Here is a 26,974-nt window from a genome sequence, read left to right on the forward strand (position 1 = left end):
AGAGTGACAGTAATATAGAATTAATTTGGAAGGAAATTTGACTCCCTTGCAAATTAGATTTCATTTCTCATCGTGTCGCAGCAGGCAGACGGAAATCATTGCTCCGCATGTCTTTATTAATGTTTTAGCCTGGTGTTCCTGTGCGGTGATGGCTTCGGGGTTAAGGCACACTATTGTTAGTTATGACAGGAAAGTAAGTATTGCCTGTGTGACAGAAGTTATAAATTCTGAAAACCAGAGAGAAAGATTGGGTGAATATGGGAAAGAAATGAAAACATGGCTAAGAATGAAATAACATCTTCAAAAGAATAACGATCTGCAGTCTTTCTGTCCACACATATCCAGACATATACCTTTTAATCAGTTAGTCCAGACACTTTGTCTTTTCTGTCATGGGCTCCTTCCAAGCTGACAAGCAGTGAGGTGATGTTTTGGCTGATTTGATCATTTTGGTCTCCCTTTATAATATTGTGACATTCAAAATGGTTAGCTGTATTTGTCTTAACTTTTCTAAAAGCACAGCCTTTTTCAATGTTCAATGAAGTGCTTATTGTTTCTAGCAGGGATTTTGAAAGAGTTCTTGATTCTGATTGGTCAGAAAGATGCATTTTCTATAAGAGCAGGCACTTGTTATGGATGCAAGGCAAATTGCAGGTTTATATTAATACACTCATTCTTTTACATTTTAGCAGGGACTTCACATACACTGATTTTCAAAATGTGTATAGTTGTTGACGTGAATTATTCTGCTTATTTAGCATTTATGGAATTAGCCAGTACTTTAAAACAGTCAGAGGTTTTCCGACACGGGAAAGTCTTCATGACGGAGGGCTTTGCGGTTTCTCTGTAACATGACATGTATTTTCGTCTTGTTAACTTCAAGAGAGAGAAAAGGAGGCTGATGAAGGAGCAATTGTTTATAGCTGTTATAATGTAAGTAATGAAAGGAATTAATTTGTTTTGCAGGCATTCCACAACATTAAATATCACTATAAACGGATAGAAAAGTATGTACAGTTCTTCTTTAATATATAAAAAATTCATACATTTAAATGGCACCTTGGTTTTGATTATTTTCCTATTACATCATGCCCCTTTGTGTTTTATTCTTTACTTCATTCAATCAGGACGTGTGAGAGATTAAAAAAAAAAAAAAAAAAAAAACGATTTCCATCATTCTTGGACTATAACTTTCAGAAATGTAAAGATGTAAAATCTAAATACACTCATGCTTTCTACTATAGCAGCTCCTTACAGCCAAATTAGCTTCATCCACTGCAATTTACACAGAGCCTGGAGTTTCTAGAAACCAATGCACTTTGATCGCTAGCATTCGTCTGTGACTTAAATCATTGACAGAGAAGCTGTTTATATATAAAGTACAGATTGTTGCTTTCAGATCTTGGATGCAGCATAGCGTTTGAATGGTGAAGGCTGATGTCTTTATGAGTGGAGGCTTCAGCCACTAAAACCAGTCAACTTAAACTACACCATTTATCCCAAGTTAAACATGAATCTGGGTTGAGTGTCCAGTATGAATTAGGTGCTATACAGGCTCGTTTAGCCATTTCCGCTCTAGGTCACTGCGTGTGCTGAATGTCTTCGAAAGTGATATTGGAAGCTAGTTATAATTTCTGGTTTAAAGCTTAAATGTGAGCCCCTCGAGCAACTGTTGAAAATATTAGGTGGGATAAGAGACTCCGACCATAGTTGTTAAATCCTCAGGTATAAATCAATTGGTGGTGAAAAAGATTTCCATAAAATGTGGAAGCCCTGGGTCCTCGAGGACACCCTTGTCTGAAATGCACTGAATCTCAGCCTCCTATTTGAAATACCTGTGGTTTGAACCGGAGCAAAGGCAGGACCTCGCTCCAAAATCTCATCGTAGGGAAAGCTAATCTGTTCAGCCATCAGCTGAAACCCTTGCTTTCGAGTTTTCCATTTGTAAAAGCTAAGTGTGTGGAGAGCATGGGCTCTACTGTACATTCTAAATAGGATGTTACACAATGCAGCAAGCAAAATAAATCCTCACAAAGCACAAACCCAGCAAACACATAGGTCGGTAAGTCACGCTAAAAGCAGTCAAGCATTTAAAGGAAGTGTCGTTATGTGAGTGTTTCTGAAACAGCTATGAATTATTTCTTAACTACTAATAGGTGTTGTTGAAATGGATGACCGAGCTGCTGGGTGGATGGAGTTAAAATGGGTAAAAGATGAGGAATGAAAGCAACAGATTACAATACCACCCACTGACTACCTAACTGATTGAATGCTCCAATGGCTGTCTGCTTTTTATACTTTCAGTCCAAATTTCCTCAATTCTTCATGCTACAATAGTAATCAGGGTGCAGGCTGGTGGGGGAGGAGAGCGCACAAATGTCAGGTTACTGTAAACACGTCAAAACTGTATACCATATGTCTTTGTGAATGTGCAATGTGGTCGCATAAAAATGCACCTATTTATCCTTCTTATCACGTATTGTAAGCGTGGAATATGAAACCCAGCTAAACAAAAATTTGGTATAGGACATTATCATCATTGAAATAACCTGAAGATAACCTTTTGTAAAATTATTTTGATGTCAGTATCAGCCATATTCAAGAACTGGAATTCCAGACTGGAATTTATTTAGGTTTAGTTTTGCAGGAGGCAAACACTGAAATGTTGGTTTTACTCTAACAAGATGTGTAATGACAGAATGTGATGCAGTAGTTACATTGCATATCAAGTGCAGTATATACATTGCATGCCTGAAAAGAACCGCAGGGCATGCTGATAGTTTGATAGTATGGATTATTTTTACATGACCTCCTGTTGAATTTTTGTTCGCATAAATCTATTTTTTTCCCAAGCCAAAGCAATAGATATGGGGTGGAGATGGCAGAAGAATGCAGATTGTATACATTGTGGAGGAACAAACACTCTAACTAAGATCAATATTGACTTTATTAAGAGTCTATGAATAAGTAAATTGAACTGAATTGAAATAAATGTCATATCGACTTTTAATCCCCAAATGACTTAGTAAGTTTGTCATTCATCATTGTCAAATTAAAGAAGGATTCACACCGATCAGCCATAACATTAAAACCACTGACAGGCAACGTGAATAACTTTGATTATCTCGTTTCAGTGGGAGCAGGAAAAATGGGCAAGTGTAAAGATCTCAGTGACTTTGATAAATTGTGATGGCTAGATGTCTGGGTCAGAGCATCTCTTAGTTCCTAGTATGCAGTGCTTAGTACCTACCAAAAGTGGTCCAAGGAAGGACAACCGGTGAACCAGCGACAGACTCATTGATGCACGTGGGGACCGAAGGCTAGCCCTTTTGGTCTGATTCAAAAGAAGAGCTATTGTAGCACAAATTGCTGAAGGGGTTAATGCTGGCTATGATAGAAAAGTGCGTTGCAGCTTGCTTCATACGGGGCTGCGTAGCAGACCGGTCGGAGTGCCCATACTGACCCCTGTTCACCGGTGAAAGCGCCTACATAGGCACGTGAACATCAGAACTTGACCATGGAGAAATGTAAGAAGGTGGCCTGGTCTGATGAATCATGATTTTCTTTTACATCATGTGGACAGCTGGGTGCGTGTGCATTGCTTAACTGGGGAAGAGTTGGCACCAGGATGCATTATGGGAAGAAGCCAAACTGGTAGAGGCAGTGTGATGCTCTGGGCAACGTTCTGCTGGGAAACCTTCGGTCCTGGCATTCATGTGGATGTTACTTTGACACGTACCACCTACCTAAACAAGTACACATCTTAATGCCAAGGGTATTCCCTAATGGCAGTGGCCTCTTTCAGCAGGATAATGCACTCTGTCACACTGCAAAGTTTGTTCAGGAATGGTTTGAGCAACCTGGCTCAAGGTGAGTTCAAAGTGTTGAATTGGCCTCCAAATTCCCCAGATCTCAATCCGATCGAGCATCTGTGGGACGTGTTGGACAAACAAGTCCGATCCACGGAGGCCCCACCTCACAACTTACAGGACTTAAAGGATCTGCTGCTAACGTGTTGGTGCCACATACCACAGCACCCCTTCAGAGGTCTTGTGGAGTCCAGGTCTCAATGGGTCAGAGCTGTTTTGGTGGCACAAGGGGGACCTATACAATATTAGGCAGGTGGTTTTAATGTTATGGCTGATCGGTTTACATATATAAAATCAACATCAGGTGAATAATTCTGACAGCAAATTTTACTAACCAGCTTTGAAAAAAGAAGAGAAGGTTTTTCCTAGTAAATACACATTCTATTTCTCTGAATACCTCTGAGGTTTCCACCAGTCATCATATGGGTATTAACACTATCCACGCACACATTTTCTACAAATTTACTCAAAAATTGCTTAGGCATATAGCACAGGACAGGACCTCATTCTGCTCACTCTCCCACAGCACGATATGTTCTACAGCATTGTTGTAGGTCATACAGTTAGGACTGTTACTCTATCTCTGCACGTGATATTTAAAACTTGGCTTCAATCAATAGTGCTGTCTCTTGTTTGCAGCTATTGTGTGCACCCGAGGACATTTTCCTGTAAACTGGACACTAAGTAGTTACAGTAGGAGGAACAGTCTAGTTATTACTGGCTCCTTTGTCTTCGAAATCTGGCGTGTAGTCACCACTGTTTTGGCTTTCCCTACACTGCGTTCAGAAGTTAAGCTCAGAACCAAATCAGAGTAATGTTCACATTCACAGTGGTTTTTACTGTAAATATGATGAGGGCAGCAAAAGTTTACATGAATGCCTTGTTTCAGTCAGATTTTTTTTTTAAATGAAATACAGTAGTGCACAGATCAATTATGACAGCAATTCAGTATCCTTTGCTGTTTTGTTGTCATTCTTAAGAAAAATAGTGTATAGATGTTGCGTTGTTAATGTCGAGATCAGCAGCAGATCAGTACTGTTCAGTAAAACCTATGTTTTTGTTCTGTCTTGTGTTCCAGCTAGCTATGTTTACCCAATCTGCAAAGGCTGCTCAGTTTGTTCGAAGGACAATGGGTGTATGACGTGCCAGCCCAAGCTCTTCCTTTTCCTGAGGAGGGAGAGGATGAGGCAGTACGGCGAGTGTCTCCACGTCTGCCCCTCTGGCTACTACGGCACCCGTGGGCCGGAGATCAACATGTGCTCAAGTAAGACCCTTTAACCTATTAGTATTGCATGTGCATAGCATAGACACATACACACCCACCCACACACAAATACACCTGTAGTATGCATATAGAGACAGATGTAGGAATGATCTTTTAGAGTGAGGCAAGTTGGATGGGAACCAAATGTGTTTAGAGTAGTTAAGCTCCATAAGCAGTCGTTCCACTTCAATAGGTGTCATTTTATTTGTTTCACAAAGGCTGTTTGAGAAATTATCAATATCAATGACTTTATACGCACAATCTTTGTAAATCTTTGCATTAGAATTGCAAAATGAAAGGGTTGGATTTTGGCCTCCCGTCCGACCCATCATGTGCTCTATAAAGACATCTGGATCCAATGAAGTTCACTGTGGAATCAATGGAAGTGAAATATGATTGGTTACATATACAGACGGAAACAACTGAATGACAGCACTATGTTCCCATAACCATTCATAACAGATCCATGTCTGGTGGTTATATGATTTATTCAAACTTCCTTTTGAAACTTCCTGTCTCTTGTGTTAAAGGCTGTCCTGTCAAGTCTGTTGTGGTAGAGTTATATGTGAAGCCATGCTGATGAAATGACTATAATAATCTCTTAAGCCACTGTTTATCACATTTATCAAACCTGTAGTGCTGATTGAGGATCACTGTCTGCATTGTATATCTTCACACAGCCAAGCCAACTCATATTCAAAAAGAATTCATCCAAATATTAGTGACACCAGTAGTGTATGCAGTTTGGGACACAGCCCAAGTATTTCTGGATATTTTAAAAGCATTATATGAATAAAATACAGGTGATCGAGCAAATCTTGCTCGACGTGCTACTATTTGCATTTGAGATGTCCCTGCATACCTTTTGAGTCTAACAGAGATAGCCCACTAACTCTAGCTAGATAGAATACAGTTTTGAGAACAAAAAATATTATGTCTGGTTGCTTCTGGTGTGTATTTTTATTAAATAATCTGTCCTATCTGTGTAATTTAGTATATGATATGTGTATTTAGTTCTCCCTGAGCTGTATAATAATCTAGCTAAAACAGAGAGCAGTCAAATATACACACAGACATTATAACTCTTTCTCTCAACTGATTGGCTGCCTGTCACTGTGGGGTCATTGCAAGTTGAAGGCATAATAATATTTTACCTATCCATATTTCCACTGTACGGGATTGTCAGAGCAGCTCAGCTCAGGAGCTACAATACAACAAGAACCAAAATGCTATTGTATATGCTATAAAATACTACCTATTGTTGACCCCTGACCCTTTATAATGACATATGGCCAGTACATAAACCTTAAAGCTTGTAGAACATGCTCATAGCTTAAGATTTTTTAAGGGTTAGATATTGTTAAGATATTGTTAGTTAACATATTGCAGATTTTTGTTTGTTTGTTTCCTAAATCTAAATAGAGAACACCCTCAGTAACATGCTGTTTGAATTAAGCATTCAATCTGAAAACAATGGTGATGGAGGATAGCAATATTTTAAGCTTATCTGTTGAAAGAATGCAAAAGTTCTATTAGCAAAACATGTCGCTCTCCTTCCCAAACACTGGCCAGCATCATAACATTATTTTAACATTTGTATCTGGCTGGAGAAACTCTAGGGCTTTTGTAGGTTTAGTGAAAAGCCTGAGGTGTTGGCTGAGTTTGTCATGTGAAAACAGAAAGGAACTCGAACCTAGTAGGTTGTGGGAGCCAAGCTTCTGACAGACGTGGCTGAAACAGCTCCTCAGAGGACCATGTCAGGACCTCCAGGCCCAATAATGTAGACACACCGCAGACACCTCAGCAAAAAAAAAAAAGCCACTTCCTTGCCCAAGACCAAGATTTTTTTTTTCCCTCCAAATTTAGTGAGCACTGAAATATAGATGGTAAGTTGGACTGTGATAAATCTCTGGTTATAAACTACCGGTAAAAATCCTGGATCCTCTGAGCCATCTGTATCATCTGTGAATATTGATCTTAAAGCAGATTGATGTACGGCAAGTTAATCTGCATTCCCCTTTGAGGAGATCTTCACCCAGAACAAAACCTCACAGTCACGTACTATTAGATCTCAACAGAAAGCTTACTTTGATCCCACCGTGATCCCAATTTCAGTCATAATCCAGTCTTGTCTTTGGCTAAGCTGTTCTTATCTGTCAGGCATAATGGGATGTTCTAACTAAGACTAGCGCAAAAAGTTACGTGTTGGGAAACGGCACACGGGAAAAAGCCGGCTCTGAATTCACTTAAAGAGCTGCACGTTATTACACTCAAGTGTGTCCGTGTGATGTTATCTCCTTGAAAAATGCTTTGCAGACTTTGAGGGGGGAAAAAAACAACAAAGGCAATGGAGCGGCAGGTTGACACTCTGTCAGAGAGCCTTTCTCAGGGGCGAGAAGGTCAGTTGGTGCTTTGAGACATCTACCAGACTGCACGCTCTCTAAACGCTCTCTGGTGAGCATCATCTCATTGACCCTAACCTACAGGTGCACACTTTACCCACAAAGGAAAAAATGGGTCATACCACCACCCTCTTTCTCCTCTCGTGGGAAAATGGGCCAGAGGGAAGAGTGAAAATAGAGTTGGATGGACAGGAAGTGCAAAAGATAAAAGTGGAAAAAAGCGGCTCTGCAGAAGCACAAAACTGTGCAGGTGCCGTCAGTTTTTCCACAACAATGTCAAGTGAATCCCTCTTTCTCATCGATCTTGCACCCTCTCGTTTTCTGCTTTTTCTTCCCAAATGACTCTTTGTCTATGTTTTAAGTGTCATACACACACACACACACACACACACACACACACACATTCACAGCTGAGACAGTTATACTGGAAATTAGATTTTAACTGGAGTTACTGGAGAATCCGATAACAGCAATAACTTTAGCAGCTGTCACTAAGACACTTAGCAGCTCAGTAGGTTAGTCCAACTGATCTTTCATTATAGGTGTAGTGCTGCAAGACAGAGGCACATGAGAGGGCAATGCACAATGAATAATGTAATAATTTTCAGCATCATTGTGATTTTACGACACTCCATTTTCACTGCAAGTCATAAAACGTCCAAAATGATGAATTATTAAAACCAGTACAAACAGTGGTGCTTCAAATGCCTAACAACAAAGTGTTGCGTTGCGATGAAATGCATGTAACTTGGATTGCAGTCCATGAGGATTCCCATAGAGGAGAGTCAGGGTTTCTGTTTTGCAGAAAAACATACTGATTTGGACAGGCAGCCATCTGGTAACATATCGGGTTAGGTGTGGAGGTACTCTGGATAAATAAAACCATTCACAAGGTTTGTGTTAAATCTTTGAAAGCTAAAAAAAAAAGCAGAACATACAAATATCCTGTTCCCAAATATACTGTAGTTTGAGAAGTGAGTTGCAAAACTCAGTGAAATGAAATGCTTCCTTAATAGAGTGGGAAGATTGTTTTAGGGAAACTAATACTAATACCCTCCAATAATATTGGCACCCTTTGTAAATGTGAGCAAAGAAGGCTATGAAAAATTCTTTATTGTTTAACTTTTTGATCTTTTGTTAAAAAAATTCACAAAAATACTCTGCTGTCAAAAATATCAAACAATTACAAACAAAACACAGGCTTATTAAAAATATAAATCTTTGTTAAATATGGGTGTGCGATAATTCTCCTGTAATGCCCGATGAGGTTGGAGAATACGTGGCAAGGGATCTGAGACCATTTCTCCATACAGACTCTCTCCAGATCCTTCAAATTTCGAAGTCCACGCTGGTGGACTCTCTTCTTCAGTTCACCCCACAAGTTTTCTATGGGGTTCAAGTCAGGTGACTGGGATGGACATGGCAGGACCTTGATTTTGTGTTCAGTAAACCATTTTTGTGTTGATTTTGATGAATGTTTTGGATCATAGTCCTGCTAGAAGATCCAACCACAGCCCATTTGAAGGTTTCTGGCAGAGGCAGTCAGGTTTTCATTTAATATCTGTTGATATGATGCCATGTATCCTAACAAAATGTCTAGGTCTTCTGGCAGAAAAACAGCCCCAAAACATTAAAGAGCCACCACCATATTTAACCGTGGACATGAGGTACTTCTCCATATGGCTACCTCTCTGTGTGCACCAAAACTACCTCTGGTGTTTATTGACAAAATGCACTATTTTGGTTTCATCTGACCATAGAACCCGATCCCATTTGAAGTTCCAGTAGTGTCTGGCAAACTGAAGATGCTTGGGTTTGTTTTTGGATGAGAGTAGAGGCTTTTTTCTTGAAACCCTTCCAAACTGATGTGCTGATGTAGATGAATTCGGATTGTAGTTTTGGAGACTTTCTGACCCCAAGACGCAACTAGCTTCTGCAATTCTCCAGCTGTGATCCTTGGAGATTTTTTGGCCACTCGAACCATCCTCTTCACAGTGCACTAGACAATATAGACACACGTCCTCTTCCAAGTTGATTCATAACATTTCCAGTTGACTGGAACTTCTTAATTATTGCCCTGATGGTGGAAATGAGCATTTTCAATGCTTTTGCTATTTTCTTATAGCCACTTCCCATTTTGTGAAGCTCAACAACCTTTTGCCGCACATCACAGCTAAATTCCTTGATCTTACCCATTGTTATGAATGATTAAGGGAATTTTACCTATGTGTTACCTCATATTTATACCCCTCTGAAACGGGAAGTCATGGTTGAGCAATTTCCTGTTCCTAGTCACCCAGGTGTACTAAAAGAAATTAAATATCAATGGGAATATACTTCAAATATATTTTTCTCATATGAATTCATAGGGATGCCAATAATTGTTGCACATCTATATTTAACAAATATTTTTTAGGATAAACCTGTGTTTTTTTGTTGTTTTTTTTTGTAATTGTTTGATATCCATGAATTTTTGTGAATTTTCTGAACAAAATATCAAAAGGTTAAACAATAAAAACAATTTTTCACAGCCTTCTTTGCTCATATTTACTAAGGGTGCCAACATTAGTGGAGGGCACTGTATATTTAACTTGCAGTATCCTGGAAGTACGGGATGAATATCACAGCTCATCCAGCTCTGCCATTATAGTGACTTTTAAAAAAATTTAAGATTGTTTTAAATTTCTTTTATTTTCTTTTTTTTTTTTTTAAATTTCCAACAACCAATCTGACAGGAAATGTTTGGTATCTAGTTTAAGCATAGTGTTTTTTTTTCTGAAAATATTCCATATACTCGTATTTATTATTAAAATGCCTTCACCATCTGTGAAGTGTGAAATGTTTACAATTTACCAAATTTTGTTGAACAAGCCTTTTACTATTTGCCTTTTCTCTGTATGACTCAATATTGTATATGTACATAATCCCACTATCCAGAGTCACTCAACAGACTCCCTTTTGAGTATGGATATGATAATATAGTACACATTAAAGTCTGTTCCCTCTTGAAAATAATGCCCATTTAACTGTTGACTTTTGACTTGTAGTAAATATACCACATGGGAGTCATTTTATCCTACTTATTATTTGTCTCATGCATTTTAAGATGTCATATATATGCACCCTACTTATAATTCGTTCCACATTGGAGCATGCGGACATTTGAACCAGTCCTTTCTCTTACCTTCATCATGTCCTAACCCTTAGTAAATTTAAAGGAAATTTTGGAAATGTTGTGTTGCTGGGTTTGAAGTTACACAAAATGCCCAATGCCCAGAATGGTACCCAAAAACCATTAAGGACTCAGCACAACCCATCAAAATGCTGCTGTAAAGCTGCCAGAGCTCTATATCCTTTGGTTATGAATGGGCTGTTCCATATACAGTGACGTCATTTGGGACCTCACTGCAGTTGCATTTGGCCCCTGTGCCTGCACCGACCGCATAATGTAACCTTGGCCAGACAGTGTGAAAGGCGCCTGTCCCTGATCTGTCAACAGCTCTGTGCAGAAGCAATGCTAAATGGGTTTTGTGCACGTTGCTGATCTACAGATCACTGAGACTACCTAGTGTACCTAATCCATTTCTGTCCTGGCTGGATGTGAGCTTCCTTTGCTTCTATTTAAGAAGAAAAACATGTAAGTTAGTCGTTTCTTCATAAGAAGCGATGGCCAGGAACACTGTGATGTTTGTAATTTGTTCAGTTTGTCACACTATCTTGGTGATAGGTGGGAACACCAATATGACTCTCATGTGCAGAGCTGCCTGTGCAACCGTCAGCACTGTCCCTGTTAGAGCCCCGGGGAAAACCGCAAAAGACTTGGCTTACCATTCAGCATTACTAGATGACATGGCTGGGTGTGAGCAAGAAGTCTGTGTGATGTGCCTTCACCAGCAAAAGGTCAGAACAGCCAGGCTGCCTCCGCTGGGCCTGCTGAAGGAAAAATGGAAAATGTGGCTGGATTTTTTTCCCCCACCTTGGCATGGTGGTTAGAGAAGGTTGAGGGCAGACATCCCTGCTGCACTAAGCATCTACTGAAAGCTTCACAGGGATTCAGGCCAAGTTCAACTTTTGTCTACTTTTCAAAAAAGAACTGACCTGTGGGTGTCTAGTCTACATAAGCAGGACTTATGTGTCTCACAACGTTTGCTCTAAATCTTGACAGTGCTATATATATTGCAACATATACAAAAACCAAGGATACAAAGTCATGCACTAAAAATAAAAAACGTTTGTGCAACTCCACAGTGTAGAAGTTGTGAAATGGGCTGTTTTAATTAGATTAGATGATTAGGAAAAAGCATTTCTTTAAGCAGTGGCATCAGACTCTTCCATGTGCATGCCAAATCAGATGACCTCATTATTCCTCATTACTCTCCCAGTAGCACCTGTGATGGAGTTTAAATGTGGCAGATCAGTTAATCCTACAAATATGGCAGATCAGATAATCCTAATGCAACCAAAGAATGATACACTGGTGTCTCCACTCCCTTCTCCAGTGAGGCTGCATGTGATTGCTACTATTAACAAGAAGCAAGTGTTGCCAGTGAATGTTTTTTCAACACATTTGAGATACTCTGACGTTCTCACTTAGGGTGGTGTGTGTATATATATATATATATATATATATATATATATATATATATATATATATATATATATATATATATATATATATATAGTACATGCAGAAATCCCACTGAATTGGAACAGTTCCAAATTATACATACTGTGTAGAGAGAGTAGAAATGTTTCAGCTTGGCTTTAAAAGAGGAAATGGAAGAGCAATCCCTGAGAGATTGAGATCGAATTCAGGTGCTAAGAGTAATGACCTGCTTGCCAAAGTGGATAATGTAAACTAGGGGACATATCTTTGCCCCGGGCCAAAGGATTTTAGTGGGCATACTGTGTACATGGAAAGAGGAGTTCTGAAAAGTATTATGGAAGGCCTTTAATGGCAGGAGTAGGATTATGTATTCAGTGTGAGTCGAGATGAAAGCCAATGTATACAGAATTGGGGTTAAAACTACTTCAGTATTAGTGAGATCTCTGAGGACTGAGGTGTGTATACAGTGACGCTTTTAGTCAGTACGCTACTGATAAGGGAGTTACAGTAACTGAATAATTCTGAAATCATGTATTAGGGTTTCAGTATTTTTGGATTCAACAAATGGCAAGCAGTATTACAAAAATGGAAAAAATATATATTTTGGTGAGTATTCTAATGTGAGGCTCAAATGTTATGACAAACGTGCCATGGCAAATAAATAATAGTCTTGAGGGTTTTTTTTCTAGTAGTTTTATGCTTTTTAGTTTTAGTATTAGGAAAATAGAGTAAAGCTGTTAAGTCTAATACAAAAAAAATACTTCTCATGAAATGTGAGATTGCTTCTTGGCCTCTGCGGTGATGTTCAGTATTTTAGAATCTGGCCTGCTGTTTACAGATGGTTGCTCAGGAAGCTGCTGTCTGAGCTTCATGCCAGACCTGATTTTTTTTTTTCACCTGTTTTTCCCTTGTTCTTTGCCTTTTCTGTGGAGTAAAAGATGTGACCAGGTGATGACAGGCTCACCATGCCTAATGTTTAATGGACAGGGAGGGTTGTCCAATTATAGATCTGATTTATTAGCTGTTGGTTGCTGTCATGTGTTGGACATGTAGGGACGTTGAACTGCTCAGAGCTCTCATTACACTGGCAACAAAAGTACACCACATCCTCCTGTGTGGCCTTTGCCTCCATGCCAAGAACTCTACAGTACATTGAAACTTGACCAGCTAAAGCACATGTTTATCAAACAGGGCTGAGCTGTTGTGGTGTCTGCTGGTGGGATGATGTGTAGACAGTATATTGGAGACAGATATGAGGAAAAGATTTGTTTACTCTGACTACACAGTCTACATTGATGCACCATAGTGAAACTATGTGAGGTATTCAAGAATGGTCTTATCATTCCTCGTATCACATCAAATGCCCATTGTATTCTGTTAAGAAACTTCTCAAAGCCTCAAAGATGCTCTGTTCTGCTCTGGCAGGAAATTCCCACTCATAATCTGCTTATGTTTTACTGGTCTGTTACTCCACAGCTGGAGTGTGTGATGCTTAGATAATGGTGAATGTGAAGGTTGTGTACAGGCCTGTAGCTGAGGTGAGTGTCATGTCAAGAAAGGCGACCAATGGTCTGCATCAAAATAAAGGAATCTTTTCAGACCTGTATATCTTGTTTAGACTGGTTTGGAAGAGAGATTGCTTGGGCTGGGACTAAAATGTGTAGGGATTTCCTTGGTGTGGAGTAAAATCCCTAAGGAAGCTTGCTTATTAACTGAGAAAGTATAAAATGACCCCTATTTAATTTCACAGACTATGATAATATTCCACACAATGAACCCAGATCAGTGGAGCATCCAGTTTATAAAAAGCACTAGCTCTGCTACATGTATAAAACTTCATTTAAGGACTCTATATCTGGCATTTTAAGACTGCAGTTTGACTTTGACTTTAGGCAACAGTGAGTCACTGCTTTGCAATTGGTAATATTGCCTAAAAAGTGCCAATACTACAGAGCCAATCAAGTGGCATGAAAAAGGCTTGAAATGGCTGAAATCTGAGAATCAAAGCCCATCAGACAATCAGACATCTCACACGGCTTCTAAACAACATAATAACTAGATCACTCTAGAGAACTCCTTTTAATCATGTCCTCTAGTGCATAGTCCTGTTGGTGAAGCTAATGTAATCTACCTGAGAATCATATATTATTTGTCAAGTCCAATCTTGATGGTGTGGTGCTGACAGGATGAGACAGCGTGGGCTGTAAGAGGAGAAGTTCTTCACCCAGTCTGGTCTCTGGCACTGGACAATAGCTCACAAATATCTCTCTCCGCCCCTTCCTAAGTTAAAGACGCAACCCAGAGCTGGATTTAAGCACAATATGGAGAATTTCACAACTTAGTGGTTAGAACATCATTCATCATGTCCTATCTATCTGGCTATGAATAAATGATATATAACAGACTGTAAACAAATAAGGCATGTGAGCCACAACTTCAGATACATGTGAAAGAGTGATTATTGAAGATGGACCTCTTGGCGATGTGCTTCCCTCCCCTGCTAAAAGGGGTCATGATGAGGTAATCACTCGAGACCTCTAGTAGTGGACCGACGTATGATCTCGGCACACACACACACACACACACACACACAGACCACAGTCAAACATGTCTGTCAGGGATAAAGAGTATTCTGCAATTTATCATTGCCCCAAGGAGACATTTGCAAACATCAAACCCACTTTTTAACCGTAATCGTTTTACAGTCCCTCACTCAGCCTTGATCAGATGCAGATGCGTCGATAATGTTTATGTGCTCACCACCTTTTTATCTCTCTTTCTTGCCAGGATGTAGGATAGAGAACTGTGAGACCTGTTTCAGCAAAGAGCATTGTACGAAGTGCAAGCCTGGTTTTTACTTGCACAAAACCCGCTGCTATGAGAAGTGTCCAGAGGGCTTTGCTCCACTGGATGACAGCATGGAGTGTGGAGGTAAGGAGAGCCTACATAAGAGAAAGCACTGATATAGCATTGAGTAAGAAATAAAACGCTGATGGTCATACGGTTATTCTCAAATAATCCACCAACAGAATAGATGCTTTGCACCTTCACTACCCCGAAAATAGATTATTTTCTATATAATATAATATAATTATTATTCATATTAAGGCCTGGTGTGTTGTATTTTTTTTTTGTATACCACATTGATTTGTCAACACGTACAATTATAACCTCATGCTTTTTAATTATTTATAGTAGCATGTCATGTTATGGAATGCCCGTGAGACAATGTCCTGTTATTGCTCATGTTATAACAGATATAGTCTATAACAGATAGAGTCAGATATAGATACAGTCCCCTCTGAAGGTATTGAAACAGCAAGCCCAATTCAGTGTTTTTCGCTATACATTGAAGACATTGGGGTTTGTCTGACCAAGACAATCAACAGACCTTAACCCAAAGCATTTCACCTGCTGAAGACGAGACTGAAGGGAGAAATCCCCAAAACAAACAAAAGTAAAATGCAACGGTTTGGTGATGTCAGTGGATCACCGTCTTTGATGAAGTTATTGCAAGCAAGGGGTATGCAAACAAATATTAGGCGTTATTTACTTTAATTTACTTTAAGACTGTCTGTTCCATTACTTTTGCTCACCTAAAAATTGGTTGGTCTGCCGCAAAAGATGCCATGCTATAAGTTGTTTAACACATCTAGATGAGAACATCAGGAAGTGAAAGCTGAAATTCTGATTCTATCGTCTCATGTTCACCTTTTTATTTCAAACCCAAATGTATTCAATGTATAAAACAAAAGATTTGGCCTTGCTGTTCCAATACTTTTGGAGTGGACTGCATAGTCATCCCCTCACCACACCATAAAAACCCACAGCTTGTCACGTTATTGAGAAACCGTAAAGTACAAAATCTGCTGTCCTGAAGAGTCTCCTGTGGTGGAAAACTTAATGACACCGACACCAGAGACTCCTTCCATAAATATGAAATAAATGTCTCCTTACAGGAGACGTCACCATAATCCGTTTATTATTATATTTAGATTATATGGAGCGTCCACCATAAAGTCCCCATGAATGAGCTGTTACTATAGACACCATAATGTATTGGAATGAGCACATTAATATGAACCTCTCATTTGAATCACAGCCTGAATTGCTGTCACAGCTATGCTGTTCTAGAAACTCAACATCTACTGACCAATCCAGTTTGCGAATTCAAAAATGCTGTGCTAAAATAAACAGTAATGACTGATGACATTCTCTAATGGAAACGGAGTGAAAACGACCATATTATAAGGAATCGCTGTAATGCTGTGTGTTAACCGTGAAGTAGTTTCTAAACCCTTATCCTTTCCTTCCTTCAGAGGGCTGTGAGGTGGGCCAGTGGAGCGAGTGGGGGACGTGCACCAGGAGAAACAAAACATGTGGCTTCAAGTGGGGATTGGAGACTCGCACAAGACATATTGTGAAGAAACCGCCAAGGGACACGATACCTTGCCCGACGATTGCTGAGTCCAGGAGGTGCAAAATGCCTATGCGACACTGCAGGAAAGGTGAGATACGGCATATATTTACACTCCTTTGGTGTAAATCTTTAAAGGAAAGCCTGAAAGCTCTTGTGGCCAACTTGGTGAGTTTATTGCTAGACTTTGCACCTTTTTAGAGCCTTTTAGTGAGTTTTTAAAAAAATGAGCCTAATGCAAATTGCATTTTGACCCGATGCTAGTAACTGTCCTGTACTCGATACAGCTCTCCAGCTCACATCACAGCTGCTGGTTATGTTGAAAGAGCAGCTTTGCTCAACTCACCACCAGTGTGTAAAGCCTGAATTAGTTGCATTTGCACAATCTTGTGTCTTCAGAAATATGTTTTTTCTTTTTCATATAACATATGCAAATGACATTGACAAATGAATGAATATGCAAATTAGCTTAGTGGTTAGCGCATTTGCCTCACACTTCCAGAGTTGTGGGTTCGATTCCCACTGTGGCCCTGTGTGTGCAGAGTTTGCATGTTCTCCCCGTGCTGCAGGGAGTTTCCTCCCCAGTCCAAAGACATGCATGGTAGGTTGATTAGCATGTCCAAAGTGTCCGTAGTGTGTGAATGTGTATCTGATTGTGCCCTGTGATACATTGGCACCCTGTCCAGGGTGTACCCCGCCTTGTGCCTGATGCTTCCTGGGATAGGCTCCAGGTTTCCCTGGTACCCTGAAGAAAGGATAAGTGGTATAGATGATGGATGGATGATTTTATTTCAAGCCACTTGCCAAGTGGCCATCGTGTGTATATTTATATATATATATATATATATATATATATATATATATATATATATATATATAGGGTCTAAGAAGAGACAAATATGCAATATTTTCACATTCACCTGTTTTACTATAATCTTTTTTTTCTGCTCTACACTGTCTTCTCTAACCTCAATCCTTTTATTTAAATTGTAAGTGGCTGGTGGTGTGTTTTCATGCATGATACATTACTGTTTTTCCATGCTCACTTTAGTCTGTATGCAATGTTTTGCCGCAGTATATTTTCCCTTGGCTTCTCCTCTCTCTTCATAGTGGAATTGCTCAGTGTATGCAAGTGCAGTGGCACTCTCTGTTTCCTCTCATCTACTCAAGACTTATTTGCGGTACATGCTGCACGCAGCTTCACTATTAATAGAGAGGTCCAGTCTGGAGGAAACTATTTGCACTCTAAACACACCCATAGAATTTTATTTTATTTTTTTCATGAAGCGCTTTGTTTAACATAGATGGGCCAAACTTGCTAATGAATATAATTGCCATCTTGGGGAAGTTTTATTAGCCAGCATGTATATTAAAAATTCATATCTACCCACCTTCTGGATTTTTAGTGCCTGCTCACCTGATTACATGTATGTCCTTTGTGGTTCTTGAATTATGCTCTTGTTACACTAAGTACACAAATATGATTGCGATGTAAGCTCACCATAAAAACGACACTTCGTGTAACTCTAGATGTTTTCATTTTCAGTACTTTGAGTGTGTTTTTCGCATTTTTTTTTTAGATGGATGTTTTAATTAAGTGTCCACAGTTCACATGGACTGGGTTCATTTGTTCAAATAGCAATATTTATTTAACTGTTTCTTGGCATCCAGTGAGGAAGCTAAAGAAATCACTCTGAACTAAAGATTTTCATTCACTCTTCAGACTGCTGTGTGTTTCAGCACACACAGGTCCTAGACTTTGGGTACACCCATGAAAATAGCTTATTAGATGAATAAATCTGAAATAGACTGTTTGCAGTCTCCTTTTTCAGTAGCAGCGAAGAATAGAAAAATCTTTGTGTTAGAAAGAATAACTATCTTTCTTATATGCTGGCTCATCTTGAGGCCCAAGGTTAGTTCCTCCTGCCTGACATTTCCCAAATGACTTTATTATCCTTAATTATTATTAAGCACTGGAACACATAATTATTGGCATATCTAGTATGATCTAGTATCAGTGAGGTCAGTGATTGGGGCTATTGTTGAAGTGTTCATTGAATGCACTGAAGAATCATTCTTTTGTCAGTTTGCCATGAATCATTTTGGTCAGAGACAGCACGTATGCACATTTTTGTGTGTATACACCTTGTGTTAGTACCACTGCTGCCCAGTGATGCCCCTTTCATCACCTTCATTATTCCTACCTACAGTGTAGAGCACAATATCTTCAATATGTGAAACGTGATTATAAGACATTTAGTATGTTTTCACAAATGTTCCAGATTATCACGAATTACATAATGATTGAATGGTGAATATGTAAATAGGGAAGAAATCCAAATATTAAGGGTGAGCCCACGAGTTCCCGGGATAAGCTCCAGATTCACTGCGTCCCTGAAAAGAATAAAGCGGTTACTGAAGATGAATGAATAAACAAATTTCAGGTTAATATTAATATAACCTTCTACTGTATAGGTTTTATTTTCTATATTAACAGCTCATTTGCAGGGACTTGTATGACAGGCACTCCACATAATCCAAGGCGATTTATAAAGAAATGACAAATATTTTGTTGTGTAACAAAGAAATACCTACAGTATTGTTATTGATATAGGAAGACGTTTGTTTAACGTTCATGGAATAAGTCTCCAGTGTCAGCACTTTTGTAACAGTAATGTTATTTTTCCACGGGAATGTTCAGGACATGGGACTTTGTGGTTTTCAGTTTTTCAGTAACATGATAAGGTGCATATTTTTTGTGCCTTATTAACTCCAAGAGAGAGGAAAATATAGAGAGACTAGTGAAGGAACAGCTGTTTATAACTGTTTTAATGTAAGTGTAACTAACTGACTTGACTTGTGGAAATTCCACAACATTAAATGTTATTTATTAATAAATTAAAAATGACAATTGTTGGCAACACTGTGGTATATGAGCAATAAAACACTTTGCAACATGCTGTTATAGGAAGATAATCCACTTCAGGTGGGAACATTAACTCTGTTCTGGTCTGCTGGCATCATCACACATCATTGATTATTTTTCTTTAACAGCACATCCTGTCATATTTTATTCCTTATTTAACTTATATGCCTGCAATTTACATTTTACCTCTCAGCTGTAATATTAAACTGGCCGTAACCAACCCAGAGCTCATTCCTCTTGACATCTCTGTTCTAACTCTGCCAAATTGCTTGGCAAATCGTTGTCCATTCTTTTTGATGTATGTGTTACAACACTGCCAACTGTCGTGATCCGCCTTCTTCAAATCAGCTTTGGAGGTCAAGGAGTTTCTTTTTAAATGATTCTTTCTGTAAATCTTTGCTGGTGTTTGATGTCTTGTTGCGGGATACACGCACAGTTCCTTTCATGGTATTTTTTGTACAAATTGTCAAATGAAGGTATTCATTATTTTTTTTTATTTTTTTTAAACTTGGGGGCTGCTCATTATTTTCATTTCTCACACCAAGCTCTGTTATTCTCTGCAGTTAGTGGGTATCATATTATTGTGTTCCTTTTATATCTTGTATGTTATTACCTTATTGACCTTATTGGATCTTACTGAGGACCTTATTGAGTCCTCAAAAAACAACATCATCCCACTGTGTATGAGTAAATGGATGTGATGACAGCTAAATGCTACTTTTCTACTAATGCTTTCATTATTAAAGTCCATTTCCAAGCAATAGTAGAAATTTGACATGATAGTCAGATGACTGTCTGGCCCAGATAGTAAAATGTCTTGTGCAAATGACCAGGAAAGGGCCAAAGCCCTTGAATTAGGCTTTGAGAGCATTTCTCAATCCTTTGTTAAAACAGTGGACTGGATAGTATTCCTCCCAGCTGACCTCTTAAATTACACTGGATTCCAAAGGCTTTGTAAATAAGTCCTTGAATGCTACCTATTATATTGGCTTTAGTCCCCTATACAACAAATTACATTTAGGGACCTAAATGGGATTATGCTCAGACTATAAACATGTATGTTTAAACATATGTCACAGTCCCAAGTGGACCACACAGCACTGGTGCAGAGAGGAAGCAGAAGGAGACTGAGGAGACATGCACTGGGTAATATCACTATTACCATAATATGCCTAAAAGCAGACACTATACATCAGGCTTGGGTTACATAAGAAAAGAACTTCTATATAGTTATGGATTAAGTGGATACTGGATATCGGAGAATGGGAGAAAGCAGCGGAGAGGGAAAAAAAGCCTAAGAATATGAAGGGCCACTATTTCTGGCATTGTTTATCTCATCATCCTTTTTCCAACGTTCTCAGTTTAAATTCCACTACAAATTATTTACAGATTTTACAGATATTCAGGCTTCACACTTGATCTGACCAACCGGATTTATGCTACCCTCAGGGTACCAGTGAAAATGCGGAAAATGCTTGTAATTGTTTGCTTTAGTGAAATGTTCTGATGATGGTGTAGTTATTGTACAGGATTCCACAGCAGCCAGGCGTGGAAGTTCAGTGTTGCTTGGCTGCTCAGAGTTGGAGCTTGGGAGTCGGTTGCTGTGCCAACGCTCCCCTACAGGCACTTCAGCCTATTGTGGCAGTGTGTGGCGGGAATCCCTGGGGTGGGCTACTGCGTGGCCCATAAACACAGTTTATTAATAGGCGCTTGACTGCTTTCGAAAATGAAACGCCTGCTGAGCTCCATTCTGTGCCTTCCTCTGCCCCCGTCATCAAACAGAGAAAATACACTAGAGAAGAAGAGAAGATTGTATTTAAGAAGAGAAGAGAAGGGATTTGCTAGGGAAAAGGCTGCTAGAGAAAATAAAAGTCTTAATGGTTGTATCTCTGTAAACAGTCCTGTCAGCACCCTTAAGTAATCCTCCAGCATGTGACTGATGTTTCCAGCCCTCCAGCTCAGCTTACTCTACACAGGCCTGTCAGGCTCCTGGAAGTTTCCCTTGCAGCAAAATAAGCAGCAAAAAGTTGTACCTCATCATCTCCACAGTAGATCCTTTTATATCACTAATATTAACTGTTGTGTAAACAACTCACAATGTTACTGCTTAATCTCATAGTAATTCCTTGAAGTTGGATTTAAAGGGATTTAGGATGTACACAAACATGCCGGTGGACTCATTCACTGATGGTAGCAAAGCAATTTTGACAACTTTGACAGCAGGAAAGAGAAGAGAAGAGAAGGTTTTACACTCATATGCCAGTGGACTCAGTGGCTAATTTCACTGATGGTAACCAAACAACTTTATCCTACTCAAACAGCAGGAAACAATGTGATGAAAACACACATTATTAAGCCCTTTTGGAGAGTGCTATGCATGCGATGGATGATATGACGTAAGAGACAGACACTCACTTCTAACCAATTACTTCAAATGGCTCCCGGATTTAGCTTCAAGCCGAAGCACCTGGTGTGATGCCATCGATTTCCCATTTCTGTAAAAGGAGAAATGTGCACCATTCTTTCACTTATCATCTGCACTCAACTAATTTACTTTCCTACTATAGGATGTGTCGAGCTAATCCATCTGCTAGACTAAAAAGTCAAGAGCAACTCGGTTAAGATGACTTTTAAAGTTGTGTCCGTTTTTGTGACTTGAAAGTTATAATCTAAGCTAACTTCGCAATGTATAGACAGCAAAAATTCGACATTCGAACTCGGCCCATCACAACCGTGCAGATCAGAGCCATACCAACAGACAAAACAGACCGGATCTGATATCTTCATCACTTCCAGGCCTGTGAACTGAGGTTTATACACAGCTGGTTTGCACTTAACAGTTTGTCTCTGTGGACATCTGCCAGTGCCTCCACACCTGGATCAGAGTGCTCACCCTGCTGCTTTTTCTTGCACACATAGACATCCGTCTGTGTTAGTAAGAATGGATGGACAAGTCTGAAGCTGGGAATAGTTTGATTCTCATGCCAGGTGAGTCTGGGAGCCAGTGAACGATAGACGATAGAGAGGAGTAATTGCCCTTAATCTGTCATGGATTGGGGTTTCCATGACACAGACCATGCGCAGATCTGATTTCCTGTACATACAGTCCCGCCTGGAATCTCTGTGTTAATGAAGAACTTCAGTACCATGACAGAGAGATATCATTCTCCTCCTCCTCATCCAAGCATTTCAATTATGCGTTCGGCATCCGACTTGCTGCCCATGTTTGGTTTGGAAAACCAAAATCCAGATCCATTTTTGAGCATCTTTGTGTCAAACATGCTCATTTCTGTCCTGCCGTCAAGCCAGCACAGATGCATGCTTCCACAGACAGCTAATTTACTTCTTTTGGCACGTACACTCATTCCTGTCTGCGGAGCAGTGCACTAGGCCAACTCATCCAAAACAAATAGGAAGCACTGCACTTTTGCCATCACTGAGCAAAACCTCTTGGATGCACTTAGTAAAGAGAGGCTGAGGGAAAAGGCAAGAGAGCCACTACCTTAGCTTATTTATTTGATTGCTGTCAGGCTGCTTGATGTTCTTCACAGCAGCATGGGGCTTGTCGTAGGAGAAAGGGTTCTATCGACGATGACTCCCAACGAGATTCGGTCCTGGCGCTAAATCTTAGGAATGATTAATGTTGAATTATGTCTAGGTATTATCACAGACTGAGTTCTGAACAGACGCCGATGGCCAGCAGGAGCATGGGACATGTCGCTTTCCCAGGACAAGTCCCGCTCACTAGCTTGCTGCTGTTGTATCAGAGTGATTATTCACAGCCATTGCCAAGCCTGTTGTGACTGCCGGGTCTGTGGCCTAATCTTCCTTTAATTATCTCAATCTGTAGCACTGATGGAGAGCCAACTCTGTGTGATCGAGCTCAGTGTGGCCGTGCATGCATTAACACCACAATTCCCTTTCATCCGCGACATAAAAATATGAAGCTGAAGAATGTGTGAGGTCATCCAGAGGTCACCAACTGTTTTTTTTTTTTTTTTTTTTTTTAATCAGTGATTATAAATAATGTTCAATTCATTAGTATGACTCTCCTGAAACTGAGACAGATGGAGATCAATTCAGAAATCAAAAAGACTTTTTTGTCAGCATTTTCTCATCCAAGAACTCAAATCCAGTTAGCAGGCATTGAGTTTGTGGCTGATATCTTTGGGGTTAAAGCCCAGTGCACTAATTGGGACTTTCTTTCAAGGTTTATCCGCTGGCAGTCCTCATGGTTCCTGGTTACAAGAAACCCACATCGTCTTTCGTTCAGACTGAAAAGAATCCCTGATAGCCAAAAACTGGATTCAGCTATGATCTTGAGCAAACAATGCTATGTTCATGTGCTCAAGTCAGTCCAAGCATACTGTAGCTTAGTGTATATTATACTGCTATTTAGAAAGGGAGCATATGAAAGCAGAAATAGCATTAGTATGTGTATAATAAACAGATAGCTACACAGAATAACAGTATGTTATACCACATCAGCTAATACGCTAAGTATCATCCATCTTCAGCTATTTCTCAGAGTTAACAGACTACAAATTCTCACCCCATTTTCTACATCTCAGTCACACTGTGCTAATTTCAGAGGGCCTCTGGAAAATCTTCCAAAGTAAGACCATGCTTTCTCACTCTCTCTCTTTCGCACAAACACTACGTGAAAGTCTTTTTCTCTCACACGTACACTGTATCTCTCTCTCCATCTTTTTGCTATGGTTACATTCCTTATGGGGGGGATTTAGGAGCCTCTGATTAACTCCCCACAAAGTGCCCTGCTCCCTGACCAAAATAAATATGGCCGCTGTCATTCTGTCAGCAACTGTATTCAAAGAGCAATATTTGAAACACACGACTATCCTGCCGGCTTTTATATGGAGAATTCATCTTCATACCACAGGCATGAGCCATAAACACAGGGGCTCCTGTGGACGAGGGCTCCCTTCTCCACATCTCCGTCATCTGGCCCTCTCAAACCAGGAGAACCATGGCTCATTTGCTGGACAGATTTGATTTTTTTCATATCTGGCAATGCTTTTAGTGAAATATAGGCACCGTGGGAGTCCTGTGAAGTTCTTGTTTATGAGAGGAAGAAATCATTCTTGGAATATATTATATATAGGATATGGTGTCCAGGATGGTTCAGCGGGCATGTGAGTAGTATTTGGTGATAGTTTAAGAAGAAGTGCGAAGACAGTGAGTAGTCTTCGGCTTTTCTGCCAGCCATATCCTCTGCTTTGCCCCTTACATAGGGCCCCCATATACGCTTTCATCTCTATACACCACACATGGCAAGCCACACACTTCCTCCTCAGTCCTCAATAAACATGCATGTTTGTGCATACACACACATGGATGCGTATACATGATGGTGTGTATATGTAGAATTTGTTTCAGCTGAGCATTGCCATGACCCAGACTGCCTTCTGTAGAGAGCGCATGGCCATCCACATCTGGAGCCCAGTTGCACCAGTTCAGGTTGTAGAAACCTCTGTCTTTTCCCTTGCCTCTGTCTGTTCCCTCCCTCCTCTCTGCCATCTTCATTGAGACATCACAGCTTGTAATCAGAACATGATGATGTGCCTGTGGAGAGAAGTGGTGGTGTCTGACCCACTCATGTCCAGAGGGCTGGACCACTCAAAGAGACACCTAGTCAAAACAAAGACCTGTTTCTGGGTGGTTAAGTAAGGATGTGAGTTTTGGAGTTTGCTCTGTGTCACTTTAATCATGTGCACGCCAGCAGAATGCCAAATTACAGGCGAGGCACCACTGCTCTTACAAACATATGGGCTTGAGACAAATGCCAGGGTTTAAAGCTTTATCTGGAAAAATTTCCTCCAAATGATTCACTCCAAATGTTGCAGTTTCTCATGATATGAAGCCTCGTACTCGTCAAGTAGGTTTTTTACGTAGGCTTTTAAACAGTGCCCAAAAAAGGTTAACACTGTACAATAAAAGAAATCCCTGGACTCAAATACTGTTCATTTTCTCAAGTTTTTGTGCTTATTTGTTTGTGGTATTGTTTCTTCCTAACTTCGCTCCAAGTCCCTGGCCTCCAACCTTGTGTGTTTAGAAGGAATAATACCTGGATGTCCAACAAGTCAGCACTACCCTGCGGTTACAGTTGGATCTTTTCCCTGACACGCTCTTAGTTTTTCCCTTAACCTATGCAGCTTTAACAGCAATAGTCTCTTTAACTGCCTTGCATTTCTTAACATCTTTCTGTTGGTTCATCGTTTCAGTAGCTCTGTTCCCACATCCAAGAATCTCCATTTTGAAATCACCAACCAAAATGACACAGCGGTCAAAAGCAGAGAAAGTGTGCATATAGAGTGGAAAATGTTTGCCATATGTATTTGAAAGTGTTTGCTTTCATGGAGGGGGTTGCTTCAGAGCTCCTGTAGCTCTGCAGGTAGTTGATAAAAGCTGTCTGCTTCACTCAGATGTCCACATGAGTGCTGTCCACCGGCATTCATGTGTGTCTCATCTCGGGGATAAATGCTCACTCCAGACTCTTAGGATGTAACATCAGAAACACTCAGACACACATTTTGACCACAGCTCATACAGATGTGTAAAATCTATTTCCTCTGTTTTTGTCTCAGGAGGATATGGCTTTGAGCATGCTGACATATGAAAGGTGTTCGGGGAGATTTTAAATGGAAGGATATAAAGGAGATCGGGCGTGTTTTCAGCAACTTGAAGTGTCTCCCATGTAGCGCTGCCTTCTCCTCAACTTTAGAGTGTAAGCCTGGTGATTAGCAGAGGCCCCTTGGCCTCCTGGCCACTTCCTCTGTTTTAACGTAAAATCTGCTCCTTCTGCAAACACAAGGCAGATTTCCCCCTGCTAGGCTCTCGTGAATGACAAGTATGACGGGCCTGACATATAAAGAACAAATCAAGCTAGTCCATTAACTTCTCCAACCTCCAGAAATATATATATATATATATATATATATATATATATATATATATATATATATAAAAACCAGAGCATTTAAAGAACTATGGAAGCTAATAGCAGGAGTACACATCAGTTTCAGTTATTCGATACCATACCTCGTAGTACAACTATATACAGTCATGACTGTTTCCCAGTTTGTATGTGTGTGTTCTCTCAGAAGTCTCCAAACAAAACAAAACAAAAAAAAATCCTCTTCTCTCACGCTCAGCATTCTCTAAACCATTCCTCAGCCCATGTTGCCTTCATTCCTATAAAGCAAAATGTTTTGGAGCATGGAAACAACAGTCTGTGCTGTTTTAGCAGTTCTCAGAAAGTTACACTGATATTTTCAGGGGAAACTGGAGGCCTAGTTTCTCTGAAAGAGGAAAACTGTAGTGCTCTTATTGGCTGAGACACACACACACACACACACACACACACACACACACACACACACACACACACACACACACACACACACACAGTATACTGTATATGCTTTCCACCACCTTTATCATGTGCAATGCAGCTTCAGGGGTAAAATAAA

The 26,974-nt window shown here is 39.9% G+C and overlaps 1 protein-coding gene across 2 annotated transcripts in view; it reads left to right on the forward strand.

The window, feature by feature from the left end:
• rspo2 (R-spondin 2) overlaps positions 1-26,974 on the forward strand; it is a 55,741-nt gene that overhangs the window by 20,242 nt on the left and 8,525 nt on the right. For both annotated transcript variants that reach the window (XM_053683078.1, XM_017476937.3), the window contains exons 2-4: positions 4,948-5,133; positions 14,929-15,072; positions 16,461-16,649. In XM_053683078.1, the coding sequence (XP_053539053.1) occupies positions 4,948-5,133; positions 14,929-15,072; positions 16,461-16,649 (519 nt within the window). The remainder of the gene's footprint in view (positions 1-4,947; positions 5,134-14,928; positions 15,073-16,460; positions 16,650-26,974) is intronic.

The sequence above is a fragment of the Ictalurus punctatus genome, chromosome 1 (assembly GCF_001660625.3).
Source record: "Ictalurus punctatus breed USDA103 chromosome 1, Coco_2.0, whole genome shotgun sequence".
In the NCBI taxonomy this organism is placed as follows: domain Eukaryota; kingdom Metazoa; phylum Chordata; class Actinopteri; order Siluriformes; family Ictaluridae; genus Ictalurus; species Ictalurus punctatus.